Genomic DNA, 26,239 nt, shown 5'->3' with positions numbered 1-26,239 from the left:
CAACGCATCAATTGTCGCTATGATGATAAAACATACCAAATTTACAGTTGTGCCCTGGCTACTCGTAAGAGGTAAACAAAATTTCAACCAACTATCAAACATTTTCTTACGGTTTTTGTCTCGTTACATGGTATGCTGCGACCTCTTTTCCATTGATCTTGACCTATGACAGTGCTGGTAACAAATATTCTGCATAGGCTTTAATTTCAAGCAATAATCCTCAATCGTTTCACTTTGTAGTGAATTTTAACACATTTATGAACGTTCTACACTTTATACATTTACAGTATTTTTTTAGTTTATTTTTCATTAATTTCTTGTTGGTTGATTTTTGCTGGAAAATCATAAAACATTATTTATGATTTTTTAGGAAAGCACTATTGATGTACCCCCCCCTGGCAAAGGCAGGGGCTTTGACAGCTGGTAAATGTTTGTTTTGAAAAATTTCTGTAAACAATTCAAAGCTTGCCCATACGCATTAAATTATAATAATTGAGCAGGGTTTTGTTACAAAAGCAGTTTTTGAAATGCTAAGAAACATATTTAGGACGGTGTACAATAAGCAAAAGTTTCTGTGTCGATATTATGTTCGGAAGGCGAGAAATCCTGGAATCGACCGACGTGCTGTGTTACTGCCGGAAGATGCAAAATCCGCAGAGTACGAGAACCTGGATGACATCGAGCCCGATTTCCACCAAGTCCACAAAAGCCACAGACAGTATGAGGCAGAACAGGCGCAGTACAGGGATCGCCTACAAACGTGGATCGTCGGTAATAAGTATTTTAAAACAAAACAGTTAAACTTTTTGACATGGTCCGAGAAGGAGCAGATCCGTTATCTACATGCGTTTGATCCGGAAGAGTGGAGCATCGATAAACTAACGGAGAGTTTCCCGGCGGACCGGTATACTATTGCGAAAATCGTTAAAACCAAATGGCAACCGAAGGATAACAAACGGATGGAGCGGCACGATGCAGCGGTGAAGGAAAATTGGCAAATGTTCCGCAGCGGACGCATACAAAATATCGATCCGGGCTTTGCGCAGCATTTGAATAAATTCGTCCAGCGTAACGTTGACAATGCAGGGAAACTGAAAATGAAAATAGCATCGAAACGGCTGTATGAGATCAGACCACTACCGGAGGGTGAATTCAGCGCAATTGTGACGAGCTGTAAAAAGTATCAAAATAGCGGGCAGTTAACTGATTCAGAGCAGGAGCTTCTCATGGACGGAAGCGAAGAACTAGGAAGCAAAGAACTGTTAATTTCACCTAACGCACCGAAGCAGGATACATTTCTGATTGGTGAAATTGAACATAAACAGCACATAACCATTTCGGAAATGAAAAAAAAAGAAGGAGCCGAAACAAATCGTAATGTTAAATTTGTTGACGATCATGCACAGCTTGATTTGGGGAAAGGGATCGTGGATAAGCTCGTAAACATGAATGAACAAAACCTCGTGCCGGCATTTGCTGACTCTTCATATGACTTGAGAGACAAAACAAAGGAAGACATTAAAGAGTATATCCGAATTCCTAAAAAGTTGTTCAAAAAAGGTGCCACTTATCAGTTAGACGATTGTTTTTACGACGACGATGGAGAGTTCCTATATCGCGTGCCTGGTATGACTAGACTTAGAAAGCATTGAATTGAAAATAAAAATATTAAAAATTAGTAAAAAAAAGACAATAAAATTTATTTCTATTCCTGCAATTAAAGAAATCATACATCAATTCAATTTTATCAACATAAGTGTCCATATCCCAATCAGAATGGTTTATTTTATTTTTCAGTCTCCTTTTCACAATAGGAAGGAGAGTCCACACAGGAGCCAGTCCAAGAAGATTGGCGTACGCAACCTAGCGAGTTTGTTTTTGGAGCTTCGCTAGCCTTGCACATAGTTCGTTTATGCTTGGTGATAATATTGGGTCATTCAATGGTATGTCTAATGGAAGTTTCCACAAAATAACTAATTTATTATATCGTTATTTATCTATATTTAAACTAGAATACTAGAAATGAGAACACTTTTATTAGACAAACAGTTCCCTAAGATCATGTACAAATTTCGCTAATGATTTGTTCATAGTGAGCTAGACAGAGGATCAGCCAGAGCGAGCCAACACCAAAGTATGCCACTGCGCTTTGAGTCTACGAAATCTTGAGATCGGTAGTTACAACTCTAAAGCAGTCTAGCGTGCACCAGCAAGTTGAGTAGCACGTTACCAAATTACCAAGTGCTCCTGCTTTACGAATCGTTTTTAATCGTTCGCTTACAGCAATGTTCGTTTCCGATCCGACTGAAGTTCGCAGTCCTGTAGAGATAATTTTTATTGGAATATCAGTTGCAAACGGGAGGAGGGAAAATAGACAAAAACTTTACGACGTTATAACCTTTTGTTGGTAAGTGTTGATTTTGCGCTTAAAAATAGGTTTACATCGACGTGTTATCGTCAGTACGCGAATTGTTACATTCTTTTATTTGATTGGAAATTTCAGTGCGCTTGTTTACGAGAGAGACACGGTGCACAACAGCGGACATTGAACAGTTTTGGTATGTTTTTAGTAAACAATCTCTCTTTGTTGTGTTGTTGACTATAGTATTTGATATTATGCAAAACACACGAAAGCTGAACGTTCGTACAATACGCGCATACTAGGTTTATAGAGAACTGTGGCTAATCTGACGATCGAGCCTCGTCACCACGTGTCTTGCAACTTTGTACTTATATTAGGCAACCGTTTGTATACGTCGTAGCAATTCTGATTAAAGACTGGAATGAACTGAAACATAAATAACAAATATTCACACAGCGCATCACAGAATAGGGTTCCTAATCGGAGAAACAAATACATTTCACAATAAGTACAAAAATGTAAAAAATGATTTTTTTAATCGATTTGTTTTTAGCCACGCAGTTGATAACCATGCATAAGGCAAGACTGATTCAAGAAAAGTGGTAGTTTGTCTCTAATCTTACTTCAAGAAAGTGGTCCCTTTTGAAGCGTTTGGTGAAAATGTTATGGAAATGTGCTAAAAAGTTTGCTATGAGGTATAGATTTTATATATGATTACTAACAAGTTTATCTTAAGTGTTACTTTTCCATGAAAAATACGGAGTTAAAATCTAAAAACAGTTTGTTGTGCAAATTTAGCAATTCATTGTGCAAAATGACTTCGAATAACTGAATAAATTAGGAAGTCATCCGTTTTACTGTACAAAAGAGAAAGAAAATGATATTCATAAGAATGGAGCTTTGTGGATAAAAAGTAAGTAAACTTATACTCTATAAGTGCTGTTGAGCGCCGTTTCACTGTTTCTATTTCAAACTGTTTCAAAAGAGGAATAAACACGTATTTTAAGTACACTAGCACGAGTGACTAAAATTAATGAATTACTACACTTAGTGAATCAATAAAAGGAAGAGAAATCTTAATTTCTGCCTTTAAAATACACTAAACGTTGTTTTAAACAAAATAGAAATGAAAACATTTTTAGAACTTTCCTTTTTTTGGGGGAATTCAAGAGGCAAGCAAAACTCAGCACATGCAAGGCCAGGCCGCCATCATCGCTTCCTTATTATTGCGGTGAATGGTAATGAAAATTGCATAGTTTTGTTTGTTTTTGGTTCCCGAAAGCAGCTTCTTGATTGATCTCCCCGTTCGCTTCTGAATTCGGCGGCAAAGGAAAGACACGCGACTGGCCAAACTCTTGATTAGGTTAATGATCGTTTTTTCTTAGCATTCTTCGATAACGTCTGACACGCGAGCCATGTGTCATACGTTACGACGCGCGCCAGGGCGTGCTTTAGTCGGGGTCCGTTACGTTGATAAGACTATCAGGAGTTTAACTTATGGCCTCGGCAGTGGTTAAGGCGAATTAATGAGAGTAGGTTGTGTTTTTATAAATCTTTAACGTTCTTAATAAATTTCACAAAAGAAAAAATTGATATATCTGGATTTAATCATGCGATTATGAGTTGTTACTTTTTTTATTTTGCTCTCTTTAATTGATGTCTTATTGCTTTCGGTCAAATTTATTTCGTCTGAAATGGAATTGAGGTTGAATAGATTTAATAGAGAGTTTTCGTTCTCGTCGATTGACAAAAAATATTTGCATGTTTAACGGGTTTACAGATTTAACAAATCTTATACCTCGCTTTATTCACGACATTCATGGAGAGGATTGTTCGTAATTTACTAAAAGATTAAAAGATTTGTGGACGTATGTATTTTTGTACATAGTAGTATAGTTGTTAATATATTCACTGCTATCCTCTTAATACTGTCCAAACTTCTTTCGAAAGCAGGATATCACCATATGTTTTTTTGTTTGTACTTTAAGCGATATTTATAAGTAATTATTAATTTCAAATCGATACTGTTTCAATTTATTTGAACGTTGTATGATCGGTATGCTCAAATTTAATGTGCGGCGCCCGGCCCATCACCAAACCAACTCTAGTCGATTACATGTTACGACTTAACTAGATCGGGCGGTGTCCAGAAAGTAACTTTTGGACTGCTTGGGCTGATAAGTCACACAGCACTGGATGAAACTTGCCTCCCGAACCTTAGTTAGTGTCGAGCCACCGACCAAACCGGAGGCTCATGTGCAGGACCGCAACAGTACGCATTTTCTCTTCGAGTGTTAGTTAAACCGTACCGCCCGACAAAAAAGGGGAACAGCTCAGTTGCGGGGTAGGTGAGTTTACTGAAGCATAATGATGTGTGTAATTTTGGCAAGTTAAGTGAAGTGCACTGAGTTTTTGAGTAGTTTGTATGTATTTATTTTGCATACGAAAATACAATCTTGGGGTAATCTGTGGTAGTTAAGAAAAAAGATTCCCAGTCGCACGAGTTCAACGCACGACCAAATCATTGCAAGACAAAACAAAAGTGCAGGGTAATGATGAAATATGTGTAAAGTGTATGTTCCTACTAATCGGAATGATTTGAAAGATGTTTTTCTGGGATTTTAGGGCTTGACATGTGTTTTCAAATGTGCTAGAGAACAAACATCGTAATCATAATCTAAGTTTTTTTTCTACACATTTCTTTCTGCTATTTCGAAATGCGTATGCTCAACGCTTTTTTAGTGTTAATTACATTTTTGTTGTCTGCAAATTTTGATTAACTTGTTTTGCTCTTGTTTGGGTGTTTTTGTAGATTGCTTGAGCAAGCCCAGATTGTGATAATGTCCGTCTGGAATGGAGGACCTTCAGGCGACGGCATCATCGGGAACAATGTTGGCGCGACGTCGCTCGACCAGGTGTCGCTGATATGGCAGAACTTGACCGTCGTACCGCGGGTGAAACGGACCCATGACCAGCAGCCGTTGTTGAACGACATTAGCGGGACGCTGCAGCCTGGGACGCTGGTTGCACTGATGGGCCCAAGTGGAGCGGGCAAGACGACGCTAATGTCCGCGTTGGCCTACCGGATGAGTGGTACGGTTGAGCAAAGCATGATCCACGCTAAGTACTAAGCGCTGATTGTTTCATTTTCAGACAGAATGACCGTTACAGGCGACATTCGGGTGAACGGGTGCCCAATCGGACCGTACATGTACAACATCAGCGGATACATCTACCAGGATGAGCTGCTGCCGGAATCGGTCACCGTCCGGGAGCACCTGGAGCTGATGGCACACCTGAAGCTGGGCAAAGGTGTATCAGCGTGCAGGAAGCATGCCATGATCGCCGACATCCTGCGCAAGACGGGACTGGAGAAATGCGCCAACACGAAGATCGCCGGGGTCGGCGGACTCGGCAAGACACTGTCCGGGGGCGAGAAGAAACGGCTCGCGTTTGCGGTGGAGCTTCTGTCCCGGCCCAAGTTTTTGTTCTGTGACGAACCCACAACGGGTCTGGACTCGTACGGCGCCCGCCAGCTGGTGGAGATGATGCACACTCTGACCCGGAGTGGCACGACCGTACTGTGCAGCATCCACCAGCCGGCCGAGGAGCTGTTCTACGTCTTCGACAGTGTCATTCTACTAACCGGTGGACAAACCGGGTACATCGGGTCGCCTGACGAGGCGGTACAGTTCTTCCGCCGGCAGGGACTCGAGTGTGCCGACGGTTACAATACGGCCGACTTTCTCATCAAGGTGCTCTCTTCCACCATTCCACCGGGAAAGGGCAACCCGTTTACCACTGGCGCCATATGCCCGAAGACCATCTGCAACAACTACAGCGCAAGCGAGGCTGCCCGGCGTCAGGAAGCGCTGATCGGCGCAGAGCTGTACCGTTCGGCCGTAGACGGTGAATGTGACCGGTTCCATAGAGGACTCGCGAAATCCTCCGGCGGTCGGTGCTGGTTTTACACATTGTTCTGGCTGATGTACCGCAACGTGCTCCAGTCGCACCGTAATCCACGGTTGCAGTATTTCAAAATCATTCAACGAATCGTAAGTGTTTCTTAATTCCTTTCCATAATTCCTCAAAAGGGATGCTTGTTTTTAGTAGTTTCTTATTTTATAGATTTAAAGTAAATTAAATTTAATTTAAGTAAAATGTTGTTTGTGATTTGTTTTTTATGAAAATCATCTTAGGGGTCGAAAAATTTCTTATGGTGTGGACCATGTTTTGTGTAAAGTTTTGCAATACATGTAATGGGATGTAATTTAAACTATTTCAATTGTGTGATGCTTTTGTTATAATTTAGCATAGATCATCCTGTCTTTATGTCTTTATGTTATTTCAATTTTGTTTTCATAGTTGCAATTTCACTTGGATACGGAGGTTTTCAAACACATTGAATTGAGCTTGTAAATTAAGAATATTCACAAAATTTATAATTTAAAACAAGTTCCTTTGTGGTGTTGAAAAAAGTTTAGATACCTGTTTAATATGCTTAACACTTACTAGTGGAATATCTTACAGCTTATCTGTATCACTTAGCACGTATAATCTTATATCAAGAACAAACTTTCTATTAACATGAAATGTTCTCCTTAATTTCTCTAGTACTCCTTCACGTCTCAGATTACATCCTCCTTCAAACTATAACTATATTTTGCTTTAAAATACTTTGTTTTAACCTGCATGTGTCGAGAAGAAAAATTATTTTTTTTCATATCTGAATGGCTGATATTTTCCAAGAATGGCAATGATCAATGCATTGATGAATGAGAACGATGTTTTAACGATCACTTATCGATCGTTCATGTTTAACTATTTCGTTCGTGGCACTAACCACTGAATGCTAATTTTGTTGTTGTTCGAGTTTGAAAACTAACTTAATTTTAAACTGACCATTATTCTACACTAACAAAATCATTCAAAACATCTCTAGCTGCTAATGGATCCGTCATTTGAACGAAGTTTGTACATGCTGAATTGCCTTTCCATTTAAGTTGTTTGTGTTGGTTGTGTACCGTAAAATTTGAATTTCCTGAATCCTTAAATTACAGGATATACGAAGAACAAGAAATTTACAGTCGACAAACGCCATGCAAATCAATATTGTTCAACATAAAATTTGGTTTTTACATGTTTCCTTATTTTCTAATGTGGGATGTAATGTTAAGTTTGGTTCGGTTAAAATGATCAAAAACCATTGTTGATAATCGAAGATCTTTGGCTGAGAAAATGTTAATGCCTACCGATTCTTGTCCTGCAATATCTGTCTACCGAATACCAATAGCATTCCTTTCAGGAACTTCTCCTTTAGAAAAAGTGATTTAATGATTACATAGCATATGATTGCTTTGCCAAATCGAAATCGGTTTGATTTCGATGATTGAAGTAAGAAGAACACTTAATGGCCTTGATTCCCCAATACCCGGAATACGACGGAAAAATAAAATGAGACAGACAAATGACGGGATTGTAAGGACTTAATTGGACTAATCCCGCACTAATCGAGTTTCGCTTGAGGCTGGTTACGATGCTTCACAGCAGATGCACCTAAAGTCGATCCGGCCAACAACGGTTGATTGCGCATGCCTCAATACTCATTGCTCTGTTGTTCGATAAGGATCCCCATGAGGGACTGACCTGGGTTCCGCGCCTCCATCAGCTGCTGGTAGGAAGCTACGAATAATGGCCATCGGTTTTTTACATTTGTTTTTTTTTTTTGCGTTGGTTTGTCATTAATTTGACAGCATGACCTTTGGTATGGCTTCTTACTTCGACGGAGTGATAATGTGCGATGAGTTTTGAATCATCGTGCGCACAAAAAGCCATCGCGTACGGTGGGTCTGGAGCGTTAGGCATCCTCTCCCAGTGGATGCCACGTTCTTCTTTGCTTGGCATTCTTCATTCGCTTCGGGATTGTTAAGGCGTGAAAAATGTAATTTCCGGTTTTTTGGACAAATCGAGCAAGGCTTTAACTGTTTTTTTTTTATTTATTTGCTTCGAATTTTGTTTCCTTCCAGGCGATCGCGCTGCTCGTTGGGTTCTGCTTTTCCGATGCCATCGAGCTTACGCAGCGTGGCATCCAGGCGATGCAGGGTATCATTTTTCTCATCGTGTCGGAAAACACGTTCCTCCCGATGTACGCCGCCCTCTCGCTTTTCCCGGAAAGCTTTCCACTATTTCAACGTGAAAAGAAAGCCAACCTGTACTCGACGACCCAGTTCTACGTGTCACACATCCTGTCGATGGTAGGTGATGGAAACCACACGAAACTAGCCAGTGCTCGATGGTATCTTACGAATGTTTTCTTGATAACCCCTATCCCTCTCCCAGACCCCCTTCATCCTGCTGGAAACGTGCGCCTTCATCCTTATCGTGTACTTCGTGGCACACTTGCGACCGACGCTACTCGGCCTGGTGGTCACGGTGGGCGCCTCCGTGCTGGTGATGAACGTGTCGATTGCGTGTGGGTGCTTCTTCTCCAACCTCTTCCCCTCGGTAGCGTCCGCGATGTCCTATCTGGTGCCGTTCGATTACATTCTTATGATCACATCCGGGATCTTCATCAAAATTTGGTAGGTTTCGCGGGTGGAACGCATCTTCGTGCCGGCGTCATTGGTGCTTTGGTCGATTAATGTGGTTTTTATGGGATGGTTTTGTTTTACGACAATGCAGGTCAATGCCAACGTACCTTCGATGGATGCCGTTCATCTCGTGGATGATGTTTGCCAGCGAGGCCATTTCCATCGCGCAATGGGACGGCGTGAAGAGCATCGGTTCGTATGCTTTTGATAGCAAATTTCCGGATTTCGGATGCCAAACCATTACGTGCTAACTGAGTCGTTTTGCCTATGTGCAATTTCAGAGTGTTCCGACATTTTACCGAGCGTGTGCCTGCACGACGGCGAGCAAGTGCTCGACCAGTACTCCTTCAGCAGCTCCCACCTGAGGACGGACTTTGTGGTGTTAGTCGGGCAGTACTTCATCTATCACATCCTAGCGTTGGTCTGCTTGGCGCGACGAGTCTCCCGAAACTGACATGTGTTCGATGACGTGATTGTCTATATATACATACATATGTTTTATATTACCTTCGTATTCCATAATGCTTACTATCGAATAAGGATAAATGTGCGTTAATTTTATGTGCAGTATTTAATCGAAAGGTCACTAACAATGCATACGACGGGCAGCAGTAGCTTCTCGATTGATAGCTTATCATCCAACGTGTGTTGGCTTTTGAATGTTTTGCTATTTGTCAGTGTAGTTTTAAGAAAACCGTTTGATTGCTCAACTGTTCACGTTAGGATGTAATTGACAGTAAAATTAAACTGTATGGCGGGTAGTTTTACGGCTATAATGTCTTTGTAGTTACAAGCTTGCGAAATTGAACCGTCTCAGAAACCACAACTCGTGATAAGCTCTAATATAATAGTGTGAATAAAGAAAGGGCTATTCTACGAAGGAGGCAAATAATTGCACAAATATCAAGGGAATGTTTAATTTAAATCAACGTTTAATTTTTTCAGCAACTTAAAAGAAACTTTGATGAATTAAGGAACAAATGAAACTAATGGGTACCTAAGATAATGGTTTTTGCTAACAAAAGTGCTGATACAAAAGTGAAAGAATTTCGAGATTATTTTGTATTTATGTTATATTTCACATTATTTTGGCTACAATAAAAGTCGTTCCGTAAAAATAGTTTTCACTGGATTAATTATGATCTTGTAAAAATTGTTAACAAAGTCACTGTAGGAATTTTATATTCAAATCAAAAATGGAAATACTTCACCTAAATGGAAAAACAAACATGTGACTATGAATTGATATTCATAATAATCGAAAAGCTATGGTTGAAATGTACCATTCTGGTATTTCTCACGCCGATGCACGATGGAGCGAAGCCGGGATAAAAATCAAAAATTCATTTTTGGATTTCAGAAAAATGAGATATGTTTTCTTAAACTAAAAGATGAAACTAAGAAATGACCCAAAAACTAGAGCCTCTGTTCTTCCAGGTTCTGAGAAACAGCCCGTCAAAGTCAAGATTTGTGAAAATATTGCGCGAAAAATTGAAAAAAATCCATCAACTTAGAAGGTCTGTAACTCCTATAATAATGGCCGGATTCGAATTTCAAGCACTGTTTTAGAAAGGTATATTATCAGGCTTTAAAAGTGTTGACAGTTTGAGTAAATTGAAATTGAATGTCACAAAATATTAAGCATTGTTTCGCAAAACTCCTAGAAAATTTTTCAATTTTCTGTTTTTAACCTTACGCCATCGCTAAGGATTGTAAAAGATTGTAATATGTTGCATACCCACTTATAGTCTAGAATGTATTGTAACAATAAATCTTGTTTTTTTTTGCATATACGCGCGAACTTTACCTGTTTTTTTGAACTTTGTATGTGAAGTTTATAGTCTACCACCTACTAGGCGTCTCCATCATCCCATATACCGCATCGTGTGTGGTAAGAAATATTTGAAATTCTCATTCAATGAAATATAGGTCGATGATCGTATCATAAAAATGTGAAGCAGGGTAGTGGTTGAACATCACGTAAAAGGGGAAAGACAAGCCAAGTCAATGGCAAAGAATGAAATTTGGTTTGGTTTGCTTTGAATGCATTAGGTCGCTTTTTCTTGTTCTACAGCTCACAAACCCATATTCCAGCTACCATACCCAAAATTCCTATTAATAATGTACCTTACACTAACATTTTGTTCTGTTTGTACCCTTACCTGTAAAAGTTGAAGTTAATCTTCAAGAGTTGGTGAATCACACTGCGTGTAGAATAATTGAAATGCAAAAAGCAGAAATCTTGCGACACCTTTCATCTTCTTTGTGTGATTCACTAAGCATCGTATTATTGTCGTCGTGGGGCATTGAATTTGCGAGAGAGTCAAAAGAAAAAGTTATACAAACAGTAGACGGAATCAAAAGCCAAATAACCAGGTTAGTTCTTTATACAATTCAGCTAAATGAAACATGTTATGTGGCGGTAAACCATTCACTTTATATGAGTTTAATTGATAGAAAAAATTGGCATATTCAACCGACACTCTGTCCATGCAAACATGGTGCAAAACCAACAGAAATGAACAGTGTAGAGCACTTAGAAAATGGATTTATTCCAAATCCTGAGAATTTATCTAATGGAATATCTCCACTGCACTGTTGGATGAGATTTTTCGAATGCTTGCTTCAAATTTCGTACAGAATTGAATTTAAAAAATGGAAGGTTACTAAAAATTATAAAAAAAACATGCACATTGATCGAAAAAAGTTGTATTGGAAAAGATGTACAAAAATTTGGTGTTAAAGTAGATGAACCAAGGCAAATGGGTGGAAATAGTACGACGGGAAACGTTAGCCTTATTCAAACATAGAAAAATTGAGCGACATTTTGCAAATAGAAACAGAACTTATAGAAAGGTTTCGAAATATTTTAATAGCCATCAACTGTTCACAGCCTTTAAATCCAAAAACTATTAGTCTATATTGCAAAGACACATACATGTTTTACATACATCATTACAATTGGTACAAAATGCCTTCTACTGTCCATAAAGTTCCTGCCCATGTAGATGAAATAATTGTAAATGCCCCAGGTCCATTGGGATCCTTAGGAGAGGAAGCAGCAGAAGGTAGAAATAAAATATACAAAAGGGATAGAAGAGAACATGCCCGTAAAATGTCACAAGAATTCAATATTAAAGACATTTTTATGAGAGCATTACAATCATCCGATCCATAAATTTCAACAATATCTGTCTAAATATTTGAAAATTAAAAAAAAAAACAAATCCCATACCCAGACGCAGTAATAACATTCTTCGTAAATTACAGCTCCTCGAATAGTAACAGACCCTTGCCAATTCAAAACCAAGAATATGATCCCAACCAGCCTGGGATTGGGTTCCATTTGAAAATTGAGCATGCCAGAGAAAACTCCATACAAAAAAAACCAGCTCTCTCGGACTTAGCCGATTTTTGCGATGCCATTCTCGATGATTGCCGTCCGCAGATGCCGCGAACGTGGCGAAGACCCGTCGCTCGCGGACTTAGCCAAATTTTTCGATCCCACTCTCGAATTTTTCGATGGAGAGATCTTATTTGGGTGATCGAACGCGCGCACCCTGCATCGCGCTCACTCCCGTACACGAGGAGCGCACCGAGCTCAAAATTTTCCATTGCGGAACATCGCGATGTGCGTTTGTCTCCGTCACTACGTGCATCCATCGCTGCGTGCTCCGTCGCTGCAAGCATGAGCAGGCATTTCTCAATTAGAATTACTTCTCCTTCGCTGTGTTCATCACATGCGTAGAGCGATTTTGCCAGTTCGACGTAAACAAGCAACACGGTAAGTCCGCTAAAGTTTTTCGGGGATAATTACATATAATTTTTACATTTCACCTATTGCAGGGTAGTATATCTGGTATTCAATCAACTATCAACTATTCAACCTACGATCCTAGCTAGTTGGAGACATCTTTTTACGCAGAATGATAAGTTCCGGAGCAACGCACCCGACCGATAGAAGCTGAGCAAAAAACTTCCTCAACTAGCAGGTAAGCTCGGCAGTGAAGTGTGTATATTTCATACGAAATAGTTTATTGTATAGTGTGTATGCTGTTCTTGATGGATCATCGATGTTAACTTAGTGTTCAGTGTTATTGGATTCACAAGAAATCGAGAAATAAAAAGATGAAAACGCAACAACAAACTTCGTCCATTGCTTCGTCAAGAAGATCGATCTTGTCTGGTAAATCCCCGGTTGACAAAAATTCAAATTTTTTGCAGCTGTCATGTAGTACCAGCAAGTTTTTCCATGGCAGATTGCTGCAAGGTGGGTCCTAAGGGAGGTGAGCTCAAAGGCCTGGTCGTGGCAGCCATTTTGAAATTAATTTTTGACAATCGTTCCTGGTTTTGTTTACCTACAAAAGGATAACGACGCGTTAGCAAGCTGCTGGTTCCAGTTGATACGGTTACCGGAAGACTCTGCCCTCATTAGCCACAACTTTACTGAGGACACAGTTCCATCTACGATGCATTGCAAAGTCATCTAGTAAATGAGGTTGGACGAGATGGGTAATGCGGTTAGGTCGTCCAAAGGCACATATGTTAACACTTTGTTGCTACAATGCTATACGAAACGTGTTAGTTAAAACGACAATATCTTCATTATATCGCATTTTTTCCCATTCCATGAGTTATTTTTGCAAAAAACAGCTGAACAGGATAAATACCGCATTCTTACGCTATCGGAAAGAACTTTGGAAACAACAACTGGCAAATTATAAGCATAAACAAAACCCGGAACGATTGTCAAATTTTTCCTTAATTTTTCTAAAAAAATCAAGGCGATTTGTTCGGGATGAACCCACCTGGATAGTAATCACTTTGGATTGCTGGGACTCTTGCTGGAACTACATAGTACCCAAGGTGTATAAATATAGAAGGTGACTTTATGTCGTTTTGGAAGGGGTGCCATATTTGAGAAGAGTTATGTCAAAAACCTAATCCTTTTCCGATACCCCCCCTCAAAACCCATATGAATACCCCAGAAGTGTTATGTCAAGTCGTGAAATGTCATTTTACACTGGACGACTTCACCTTCTAATTTATACACCTTGCATAGTACCAGCAACAATGTCAATTTCTGTCAACCGGGTCATTAGCTTTTTTACCCAGTTAACCCAGTATACTGTAGGGGTGGCTGGGGTAATACGCACCCCTGAGGCAATACGCACCCTTTCCCATTTCCATTGAAAAACGAGTTTTCAACGCGTAAAAAGTAGTCACCCTGCAAGATCAACCTGAAATATGGTCACCCTGTGAGTTTGATAGCTCTACATCAACAGAAACGCGAAATAAACGCAAAACAAAGAGGTTCTCAGCTCAGACAGTTTTTGTTATAACTAGGTAAAACGGCCCGGTTACACTTCCCAGTTATAGAACCCAGTTACAGGACCCGGTTATAGGGCCAGGTAACAGGGACCGGTAACAGGACCCGTTTACAGGACCCGTTTGCAGAGCCTGGTAACACGGCCCGTTTTCAGGGACAGTTTACAGGACTTAGTTTCAGGACTCGTTTACAGAGCCCGGTTACAGTGTCCGTTTACAGGGCCCGGTAACAGGGCCCGTTTACAGGCCCAGGCTACAAGGCCTAACCTTATGGATGTAGTTTTATTGCTAATTTTATTCTGCGTTGGTTATTTTCATCACGTTGGAGCACCACCTTTCCCAAGAGTAAATGCAATGTTCGAAAAAAAATTTTCCATAATCACGAAAACGTTTCATTTCCCTCCTATTACAAACTTTGAATGAAACTGTGCCTGCAGATTTCCGCTTTGCTTTTTTTAATTTTCCGGCAATGTAGCCATCGATAATCAAAGTAACCATCTACTCCCAAAAAATTCGCTCATCAAATCGTTAACCCGATCAGAGCGCAACAAAAATTTCCCCTTCATCCTTAGTATCCTTAGCAAAAGTAGAACGCGTGGGAAAACCGGTATGCTACAGTGCATCTCACTTTCGCGCTCGCTTCGCTCGTTCGTTGCTATATTGCTATCTAAGCGTAAGAAAAACGTTACATCAGTGCATCTCGCTTACGTGTTCGCTTCACTCAATCGTACTGTCTAATGGAACCACTAAGTTACTGGAGTTTGTATACGGGACTAGGTAAAACGGCCCGGTTACACGGCCCAGTTACAGGACCCATTTTACAGGACCCGGTAAGTGGGCCAGTTTACAGGGCCCGTTTACAGAGCTCAGTAACACGGCCCGTTTACAGAGCCCGGTTACAGTGCCCGTTGACATGGCCCGTTTACAGTGCCCGTTTAAAGGGCCAGTTTACAGGACCCGGTAATACGGCCAATTTACAGTGCCCGGTTAATGAACCCGTTTACAGGGCCCTGTAACACGGCCCGTTTATAGGGCCCGGTTACAGTGTCCGTTTATACGACCCAGTTTATAGGGCCCGTTGACAGATCCCGGTTACGGGGCCGGTAACACGGTCCGCTTGCAGGGTCTAACCTCGTAAATGAAGTTTTACAGTTAATTTTATAATTTTATTCTGTGTTGGTTATGTTCATCCCGTTGTAGCACCATCTTTTTTCCAAGAGTAAATGCAACGTTCGATTCGAAATTGTCCCCAAAATCACGAAAACGTTTCATTTCCCTCCTATTACAAACATTGAATGAAACTGTGTCTGCAGATTTCCGCTTTCCGCTTTTGTTTTATTTTCCGCCAAAGCAACCAGCGATAAACAAAGTAATCATCGACTACCAAAAACTCGCTCATCAAATTGTTCATCCGATCAGAGCGCAACAAAAATTTCCCCTTCATCCTTAGTATCCTTAGCAAAAGCAGAACGCGTGGGAAAACCGGTATTTTTCAGTGCATCTCGTTTTCGCGCTCGCTTCGCTCGTTCATAGCTATATTGCTATCTAAGCGTAAGAAAAGCGTTACATCAGTGCATCTCGCTTACGTGCTCGTTTCGCTCAATCGTACTGTCTAATGGAACCACTCAGTTACTGGAGTTTGTATAGCGATGTGACTTACCATTCCGCTAAGGAATATTAAGTGCAAAAACCGATATTTACCCACGAGGAATACGAAATTTAGTGAATTGAGAATCAGTGCTTGAGACTATTCATGAAAATTTCGGAAATTATGCAAATTTACTCATATTTTAGTTGAAAATGTGGGGAAATATGAATGGGGGCAATATGCACCCAGTATGTCGGGGTAAAATGCACTAGTTTGTAAACAAACTATCTTTATTTGACAGTGGATGTTGCCTCTTTGTTCAGTGCTTGAGACTATTCATGAAAATTTCGGAAAGTATGCAAATTTACTCATATTTTAGTTCAAAATGTGGGGAAATATGAATGGGGGCAATATGCACCCAGTATGTCGGGGTAAAATGTACCAGTTTGTAAACAAACTATCTTTATTTGACAGTGGATGTTGCCTCTTTGTTGTGGTGCGTATTGCCTCTTTGTTATGGTGCGTATTGCCTCTTTGTTATGGTGCGTATTGCCCCTTTGTTGTGGTGCGTATTGCCCCTTTGTTGTGGTGCGTATTACCCCTAGCAAAGGTGCGTTTTGCCTCAACCAGGTACAGATCGATCAAAAATTTAACTTTTTCAAAACTGAAAAAAATACATTTTTCTTAGCAAAAAAAGCAAACATTCCTGAATTGGTAACTAGTTTGAACCTTTAGGCCGAAAATAGACGGCGCGCGTCCCACGCGCCCGTGTCCCGAATGTGATCTACACTCTGTCAAACTGACATCTTTTAGGACACTTTCGGCACGCGCTAGCGGACGCGCCTGCCTGGACGCAGAGTTGCTTCGAGCAAGCAATTCTGCGTTCCACGCGCTAGCGCGTCCATTGACGTTTCAATATAAATGTTCCGTTATAGTTAATTCGTTGAGTGGATGTTGTATGAAAACACACATTACACCTGCAACGCTAAGTAAGAATGAGTTTTTCTTCTTAAATACCTAAAATAAAGTTTCTTTAACCATCATCCGTTCCACCAAAGTTACCTACGTAGACGTTCAACCGGACTACCCGGGTAGTCCATACATTTTGTATGGGAGATTCCGTTTTCCTGTACTTCAGACCAAATAACTTTTTATCTAGAAGTCGGATCGATTTGAAATTTTCAGTGAAGATACTTGAGGGTGTTTTCTAAAATATTGTATAATTTTTATAATTTTATAAATTCATTGAGCATATTAATTTGAGGTTCCCAAAAATTTCACCCTTCACAGCTGTAACCCAAACCTGTGTAGCTCCAACATTTTAGATAGGAGTTTTCATTTTCTGTATTTCAGTATGCGTATCTTTGATCATTGAATCTTAACTACTTGAAATTTACAGAAATACATTCAATTTTTTTTTTCAAAAATGATGTAGAAATTCAATGTTGTAGAATGTTCAAATAGAATAGTTTCATTCGGAAACACGAATCCTTTAACACGTTGACTGCCATGGCTATCATTTTTGATAGCCAGCTGTCATTAGTTCTAAAAAGTTTTTGTCTCACAAATAAATGAAAATGTAACTTAAAAATTATAGAAATATTTAATATCAATTCTTTGTGAAGCTAAGTTTTTGTTTAGCCATCAAAAACTGTCGGTTTATTGAATGTTGTAAACACATTTTATTAAAAAAGATGGTACTAAAAAAGTGTGCTAAAAACGCTTGGCAGTCAACGTGTTAATTCAAGCAATTATGCCTTTCGTTAAGGTCTTAAAATCTCAATATTATATTAAATACAAATATGCTACACATCATTTTGTTCAGAAAATGTGCGCCAAAAACACGTTTATTAATACGCTTCTATTCGACTATGTATGTGATTCGAGGTACAAAAAAGCTAAGTAAAAGTGAGAGTTATGGAAAAACTCGATCCTTAGAATAGATAAAAACAGAACAGACACATACAAAAACTATTAGGAACAACATTCCCGACGAAAAAAGAATAAAATAACGGAAAAAAGTGTTTCCAGATGAAGCATGAAGCGACTGAAAGTTTATCAATTTGTACAATATTTTTTGCAACTTTTCAAACCATTTCGAGTAGTTGAGAATCTAAGTGCAAAGATATCAGTATTAAAATACATAAAAGTCAAACTTCTATGTAAAAAGCATGAACTACTCAGATAAATGGTTGTAGATGCAAAAGGTTTGCGTTTGAACTGAGCGTGGTGGCGTTTGAACTGAGCGCAATGTTCGTTACGCTACAAGGTGAAATTTGTTGGAACCTCAAATTAATATACTTAATGAATTTTTAAAATTGTAAATTGTTAAACAATGATTTGGAAAACACCCTCAAGTATCGTCACTGAAAATTTCAAACCGATCCGACGTCTAAATAAAAAGTTATTTGGTCTGAAGTACAGGAAAACGGAATCTCCCATACAAAATGTATGAACTACTCGGCAACAGATGGACGTTTGAGGTGCGCCACCCAAAAAACGCAAATTAAAATTATTTAAATTCCTTGGAAAAAAATTTATTCTTTAGCAGTACGATAGAAATAGTTATTTGAAAACAAAATTCCAAAAACTACCCGGGTAGACGGTTGAACGGGCAACGGTTAAGTTGACGACGCGCGTTCAAAATGGCGGGTGGTCACCTAGACGATGCGCGTCCCACGCGGGTAAATGACAATTCGTTAAACGTCAATTAGACCCCATTTTGACTGATGTTCGTTAACATTCGGGACGCGGACGCGTCGGACGCGCGCCGTCTATTAGCGGCCTTATGAATCCTATCCAGTGATAAAATCAACAATCAAGAGCCAAGTTGTTAGAAAATTTTATAGTTTTCCTTAAGGGGTGCGTATTACCCCATCCACCCCTATACTGTGTTTTTGATTTTTACAGCAAGTTTCATGTAAAAATATTCATCCGGATAGGTGATACGATTTATTTTGTGAGTTACTTCGCGTATGATCTTCTTTTGTCCAGTTTTTTGGTCCGGACTAATTCCTGGGACGGTATTTATTCGATTGATTGATTGTTTTACAGTCTGAAGCATAATTACAAGTCTCGTCTACAGTAATAATGCAATAACAGTACAGTAATAATGCAAACATTGATTCTTTAAAATTTTGAACGTGAGCTTCGTCGAATGAGGAGTCGTTGAGGATGATGGTGTCCCATGATGCCATTTTGGCCATTGTGGCCATGGTGGCCATTTTGGAATTCACTATACCCCTCGTAAACATATTTTTTTTAGATTACTGCAACACCAAAAGCTATTTCAACGAATCCGCAGCTAAAAATTACTTACGCATACAAAGTTTTAAGCAAAAACAATGCTCCCCAAATGTGGCCAGGGACGAAAATAGAGGGCCATACGTGTAGCCCACAAAAAAATCCGGATGAATATTTTTACATGAAATTTGCTGGAGAAGTCAAAACACTTATAATGATACCCGGTTGACAGAAATTTAAATTGTTGCTGGTACTATGTAGTTCCAGCAAGAGTCCCAGCAATCTGCCATGGAAAAACTTGCTGTAACTACATGACAGCTGCAATAAATTTGAATTTTTGTCAACCAGGTTGTTATCATACTTCATACTTTACTTTCTTGGCTTATTGGATTGCCTACGTATGGATATAGAGTGTGTTGACGGATCCCATCGAATTCTTTACTATCACTGGTAGTATGAGTAAGATTTGAAAATGAAACAGCATTTAACGAATTATGAGTCGTAGATGACTTTTGCTGGGCTATATACAAATTCTTTGGTCTACGAATTTTGTTTTCTACCGTCAAGGTACTTGTATGTGGTTGCATTTTAAACGGGGAAGATATCGATCCTGCCCACGCAACATTTCAATTAATTACATGTTCTTTTGTATTTTGCTTACTATCGTAAAATCGATTAAAATACGAAAAACTCGCTGATTTGTTTGATCAGTGTGAGCAACTAACTTTTTCATCAAATCGTTATTTTGCTATTTATTTATCAAATTTACATTATTATTTTTAGAAGATATACAAAACGTGTCCCAGATGAGCCGTTCCAAATAGGTCATTTTGAATGAACATGCTTTGTCATCCTTGGCTGTGTAGTTCTGCATTATTGCCGCCTTTGTTTTAACAGCTGAACGCATATAGTTCCACTCCCGGTTGACAGAAATTGACATTGTTGCTGGTACTATGTAGTTCCAGCAAGAGTCCCAGCAATCTGCCATGGAAAAACTTGCTGGTACTACATGACAGCTGCAAAAAATTTGAATTTTTGTCAACCGGGCTGCTATCAGAAAACGTAAAGAAACGTATTAATTTATTAACGAACATATCGAAAAATCATTAAATTACCTACTTTCTGCCATAAAGCTGCTGACTGCATTGGAGGGCCCAGACGGTATATCGAAGAAGCTATTATTTCCCACACATCTGATCGCCTCCTGTTGTACTTAGGCACAGAACTTTTGCCCTTAATGAACAAAAAGTTAGTTTTCACGAGACGACCTAACTCACATTTTTGAATGTTTTTTATTCGAATCTTAAAACTTTTCCGATTGCTTTTGGTAAACTTTTTAGTATCTACACTTGGTTCAGTGGAATCTACTATTTGCACCGAGCTGTTCATGTTAGAATTAGAATTTGAAATAACCATTTAGTAGTAGCTGTTCCTGAATCAGATGCTTTGAACGTTAACAAAAGACTGACTAGGTTTTCATGGTCTACTTATACTTAAATCAATATACGAGGAAGTTGCAAAAATACAAAAGGAACAAAAATCACGCATCAGCAATCCGTTGTTTTCTACAGATTGGCAACTGGTTTGTTTTTGCCATGCATATCAACATTTATATACAATTGCCCATTTTTTGTGAACGTAATTATAAATACAGACATTTCTTAGGATTAGACAGGAAATGGTCACATTATCACATTTGAAAAACCATTCAAATTCTACATCAACAATCCACCCTTTTGTATTATTTTAGTTAACCATCCATGATTTATACTAGTTAAACCCGGTCCACATGCTCCGCTTTTTTATGTGGCACGACATCCCCTAGTGGGACAAGGCCTCTCTTTGAAGAGAATTTCGGAGACCGAAAGACGATATATTATAGATCGATGGTCAGCCGTTCATAATACCGGAAGGTGCCAGACTCGATCCAACACCTGTGGCTCGGTTGTGTATTATCTCAGTTGGTAAAAGAGTAAATGAGGCCCCGGTCTTCGTTTGTTCGGTCGTGGCTACACCTCTTGTGCGGCGATATACCTAAACGTATGCAATTGGTGATAAATAAATTCGTTAAATTCAACCTACGAGTATTTGAACCGTAGTGTACAGGAACTTTATTTTACATATTTTTAATTCAAAACATCAATATTCAAGAAGACGAAATAGAAAATGTTTTCAACGGGACGGCTTTGTTAGGTAAAAAAAGCTGTTGTGGTTATCTGCCGACAGTAAAAATAAATAAAATGCATTTCGGAAAAATGTTTTGTTTTTCCAACAAAAGTTCCAATATATGATGCTGGTGGCTCTCCAATCCCAGTTGCGCGAAGCCACCGGCCCATTTTGCCGGTCACACTCCACAGCATTTACCGCTGCATCGCGAACCAGCTTTTGCCCAACAGTCGTCATACACTTTTACTTTGGCTTGTGGATTCTGTCAACCCAGTATATATTTTTTGTAAATATTGTTTCATCTAAAAGATGTTTCGTAATTTGCTGATAAAAATACTTCAACTGATGATATTTTTATTTCAAAACATCAGTATTCAAGGAGGCGATGCGTCCAAAAAGTAAGGTGACTTTGGTGCTCAAACTGGGCGCGTCAAAGGTATTGGTGGATTGTTATTTTTTTTATTGTTAATATAATTATATTATAATTATATAATTATATTAACAATAAAAAAAATAACAATAATTATATAATTCAAACGGTGGATCGTCTCATAAAAATAGATATACAAAAGTGTTTCAGCTTCAATTTTCTCCCATATCACAGAATAAATAGACCTACATGAACTTTTGCAAAGTACCTGGGACTTCTTTGTAGAAATATTGAATATAAATACCGTAAAACCGGTTATACATTGGTGTTGAAAAATAAAAAACCACACCCGAGCATGCGCTCATAGAAGTCACGGAAAATATTCAAGGTTTCAGATTATTCAAGGTTCAAAACAGCAAAAGCAATCGTTGACCCTCATACAATTAAAAAAAACATCTCAAAGGCGAAAACATGTTAAAGCATGTGTTAATGTGACGTAAAGCGTATTAAATTTTGTCTGGAGCTGATTGTGTATGGATTATGATTATAAAAAGTGTCTTTGAAGTTCCAGAAAAGGCCGGTTTGAGCACGACCAGTGACACGTCGATTTGCAGAGCTGTCAATCATGGAGCCACTTTTGGTGCATGCAATAAAATACAGAATTAGTATCAGCACTTTAGAACCAACTGTGGCGTGCAAATGTTGTTGATGGATTCAACTGTGCGAAGCGTTAATGCTGGTGTTCAAAGTGACATTGGTGAAAGACGTACTAAAAACCGTACCAGACATGTTCAGAAAATTAAACTAGTTAGTCTAATCCGCTATACAAACTCCAGTAACTGAGTGGTTCCATTAGACAGTACGATTGAGTGAAGCGAGCACGTAAGCGAGATGTAGACAATTTCGACAATTTCTACCTTGAGCTTAGATAGCAATAGCGAAGGTGAACGAGCGAAGCGAGCGTGAAAGTGAGATGCACAATTTCTACGCTCCGGTTTTCCCACACACTTTACGGTTTCCCCAGGCGCTATGCTGATGCTAAGGATGCTAGGATGCACGATGGAAGGGGAAATTTTTCTTGCGCTGAACGAGTTTTTTGGTAATCGATGGTTACTTCGCCGAAATAAAATAAAGTAAAGCATGAACGTGCTACGCAGTTTCATTAAAAGTTTGCAGTACGAAGGAAATGAAACGTTTTCGAGATTTAAGGGACAATTTTTTCGAAAATTGCATTTACTCTTGGGAAAAGTGGTGCTGCAACGTGATGGAAATAACCAACGCAGAATAAAATTAAGTATAAAACTAAATCCATAAGATTAGGCCCTATAAACGGGTCCTGTAACCGGGAGCTGTCAACAGGCCTACTTACCGGGCCTTAAAAACGGGCCGTATTACCGGGCCATGTAAATTGGCCGTGCTATCGGGCCCTGTAACCTGGCCCTATAAACGGGCACTGTAACCGGGTACTGTAAAATGGGTCCTGTAACTGGGCCGTGTAACCGGGCCGTTTTACCTAGTCCGGTATACAAACTCCAGTAACTGAGTGGTTCCATTAGACAGTACGATTGAGTGAAGCGAGCACGTAAGCGAGATGTAGACAATTTCGACAATTTCTACCTTGAGCTTAGATAGCAATAGCGAAGGTGAACGAGCGAAGCGAGCGTGAAAGTGAGATGCACAATTTCGACGCTCCGGTTTTCCCACGCACTTTACGGTTTCCCCAGGCGCTATACTTTTGCTAAGGATACTATAGATGCAGGATGGTAGGGAAAATCTTTCTTGCGCTGAACGAGTTTTTGGCAGTCTATGGTTACTTTGGCGAAATAAAACAAATCAACACGTGAACGTGCTACATAGTTTCATTCAAAGTTTGCAGTACGAAGGAAATGAAACGATTTCGAGATTTAAGGGACAATTTTTTCGAAAATTGCATTTACTCTTGGGAAAAGTGGTGCTGCAACGTGATGGAAATAACCAACGCAGAATAAAATTAAGTATAAAACTAAATCAATAAGGTTAGGCCCTGTAAACGAGTCCTGTAACCGGGACCTGTCAACGGACCTGCTTACCGGGCCCTAAAAACGGGCTGTATTACCGGGCCATGTAAACGGGTCCTGTAACTGGGCCATGTAAATTGGTCGTGTTACAGGGCCCTGTATCCGGGATCTGTCAATGGGACCACTTACCGGGACCTGTAAATTGGCCGTGTTACCGGGCCCTGTAACCGGGACCACTCAACGGGTCCTGTAACCGGGACCTGTAAACGGGTCCACTTACCGGGCCCTGTAAATTGGCCGTGTTGCCGGGCCCTGTAAACAGGCACTGTAACCTGGCCCTGTAAACGGATCCTATAAACGGGCCCTGTAATGGCCTTAAAAGGGCCATCGATGTAATGTAATGGCCCATCGATGGGTAGCACGTTCATGAATCCCTGTACCGGTTGGGTCCTGCCATTGTATGGCTGCAGACTCTGTAAGTGCAACACGACGATTTTTGATCAGCGGTAGCTCATATCAAATTTACATTTTGAAACGGCTATATCCCAACCCTTCTGTTGTGAAATAGTTCCAGAAACATGCCAGGCGATTATGAACGTGCTCAAAAGATACATTAAAATAAAGTGCACACGAATTTAAATGTTCAACTATTCCTTGTTGACATGTACGCATTAATATTTTATCTTTAATTTGAGGATTGTAACAAATCATTCCCACCAGCGTACAACGTATTTTCAAGGAATGAAATAAATTTATTCTGTATGCACCTACATTTTCAATACGAATTACGATCATTACAGATAACATCATACATTTTATGCAACCGTTGAAATATTTCTTCGTTTTGTTTCAATGCCAAGTCCGAATGGTTTTGTATTTCTTGCACTAGGCTATTATCAGCTATCATATCAAATGAGAAAGTTAGCTGTAATGGTAAAAAACAGTTATAATTAGAAAGAAACATATATTGTTTAGTAATATGTAAAGAATAGCCATAAACTACTTACCTCACTTTTTGGATACATTATTGTACCAAACTCCTTGTAAACATTGCAATATATACACTCTTTACGGTCTGAAGTTGAACTTGAATTAGACGCAAAAACATTTTGCGAATTCGTATTTAGAGTATTAAACGTCAAACCACCTTGCCAATGAAAATCAACAGAAGAAGGGAGTGACATTGCTGCGGTATTTGAAAGGAACGACGTTGATTCTGCATAAGTTTGTTGATGACCAAAGTCATTCACAAGCGAAAAATTGTTAATTTTCTGCATATGACGATCCAACAGTTTCGTAATGTTCTTCGAATTCGCACGAAATGTGTCCCAGATGAGCTGTTCAACCAAACTCATCTTGTGCGGGCACTCCTCTCCATGCTCATTAATGTAGTTTTGAATTTTTGCCGCCTTTTTTTTAGTAGCGAAGCGCATATCGTTCCAACGCTGAAACAAACAAAAGAGATCACAAAAAATAAGATAAACTTTTAAATATTTAACCGTCTAAACTTACTTTTTGCCAAGTATCTGCTGTCTGCACCGGAGGTCCTAATTTGTTCAACTGGGAGGCAATTATTTCCCAAACCTCTGATCGTTTCTTCTCATACTTAGGAATAGAATGTTTACCATGAAGGAAGATAAAATTCGTCTTAATGAGACTAATTAATTTAAATTTCTGTACATGTCTCATACGTTTTTTGGTACGCTTTTCACCAATTTCACTTTGAATGCTTGCATCAATGCTTCGCACAGCTAAATCCATCGACAACAGTTGCACGCCACAGTTCGTTGTAAAGTGCTGATACTAATGCGGTATTTTGTTGCATTCACTGAAAGTGGTTCCATAACTGATAGCTCTGCAAACCAACGTACCCGCTGCCCTATGCAAATCCGCCTTTTCTGGATCTTTTTAGCTTTTTTTATATATTTTAATCCATGATTATCAGAAAAGGCCAGACAAATTTGAAAACGCTTCACTGCCGATTAGCGCATGCTTAAAAAAATTGCCCCTTTTGTGTAGCAGCTTCCTTCTTTTTTGCTACTTTCTTGTACCAATTGCATACTTGCGTAAAGATTGCATATGTTATTTCAAACCATGAATAATCGAATGTTTTCCGTGAACTCTATGACTGCGTGCACGGGTATGTTTTTCGTTTGTCGAACCCAATGTATAGAACCGATAAGCTAACCCAACGAACATCAGCTCGTTCCATATTAATTATACGCTAATATTGAAAAAACAAAGCATTATAACTGAAGGGCTGCCCCATAGATTCGGTGCATGACGATGTCGACACATATCTATAACATCTTTAAGTCGCAGCATATCAGGAAAATCCAAAGAATTTTGAAATTCCCCTAAACAATTCACGGCTTAGTCGTCATTTTAAACACAATAAAATAATTTATAAGAACGCAATGATCCAATGATTAACATCGATATTTTAGGCAGCTAAATTTGTACGTGCACTCTACCAATCGTTGTTTCGATACTATAGATTAACATATGTGATGTATTCAATTTTCGTTGAAGCGCATTGCAAATAGCATGAAAAATTTGGCCATTTCTAATTCTTAGCTGTTCATTAGAAAAAAA

The 26,239-nt window shown here is 39.3% G+C and overlaps 2 protein-coding genes across 3 annotated transcripts; both read left to right on the top strand.

Moving 5' to 3' along the window:
• Positions 1 to 491: 491 nt before the first annotated feature.
• On the top strand, positions 492 to 1,681 carry LOC131272702 (uncharacterized). Its single transcript, XM_058274532.1, has one exon. It carries the CDS (start codon positions 528 to 530, stop codon positions 1,650 to 1,652), a length of 1,125 nt encoding a protein of 374 aa, XP_058130515.1. The 5' UTR covers positions 492 to 527; the 3' UTR covers positions 1,653 to 1,681.
• Positions 1,682 to 4,609: 2,928 nt separating this feature from the next.
• Positions 4,610 to 10,059, top strand: LOC131271581 (protein scarlet-like). Of its 2 annotated transcripts, none has more exons than XM_058273064.1 (7): positions 4,610 to 4,706; positions 5,175 to 5,455; positions 5,516 to 6,417; positions 8,389 to 8,616; positions 8,702 to 8,943; positions 9,044 to 9,144; positions 9,234 to 10,059. In XM_058273064.1, the coding sequence occupies exons 2-7, from the start codon at positions 5,203 to 5,205 to the stop codon at positions 9,404 to 9,406; spliced, it is 1,899 nt and encodes a 632-aa protein (XP_058129047.1). In that variant the 5' UTR covers positions 4,610 to 4,706; positions 5,175 to 5,202; the 3' UTR covers positions 9,407 to 10,059. The 2 variants fall into 2 exon arrangements, with proteins under 2 accessions (XP_058129047.1, XP_058129046.1); XM_058273063.1 differs by having other exon boundaries at positions 4,620 to 4,710.
• Positions 10,060 to 26,239: the final 16,180 nt, after the last annotated feature.

The sequence above is a fragment of the Anopheles coustani genome, chromosome 3, assembly GCF_943734705.1.
Source record: "Anopheles coustani chromosome 3, idAnoCousDA_361_x.2, whole genome shotgun sequence".
Lineage (NCBI taxonomy): Eukaryota > Metazoa > Arthropoda > Insecta > Diptera > Culicidae > Anopheles > Anopheles coustani.
The sequence above is the reverse complement of the archived record's forward strand: the minus strand, read 5'-3'. Positions and strand labels throughout refer to the sequence as shown.

Excerpts from the sequence above, each read along its gene's own strand:
- LOC131272702 (XM_058274532.1), top strand. The coding sequence starts at position 528 with ATGCTAAGAAACATATTTAGGACGGTGTACAATAAGCAAAAGTTTCTG.
- LOC131271581 (XM_058273064.1), top strand. The coding sequence starts at position 5,203 with ATGTCCGTCTGGAATGGAGGACCTTCAGGCGACGGCATCATCGGGAAC. Across the intron at positions 5,456-5,515 it reads GTTGGCCTACCGGATGAGTG|ACAGAATGACCGTTACAGGC; the intron begins GTACGGTTGAGC and ends TTTCATTTTCAG. Across the intron at positions 6,418-8,388 it reads TCAAAATCATTCAACGAATC|GCGATCGCGCTGCTCGTTGG; the intron begins GTAAGTGTTTCT and ends GTTTCCTTCCAG.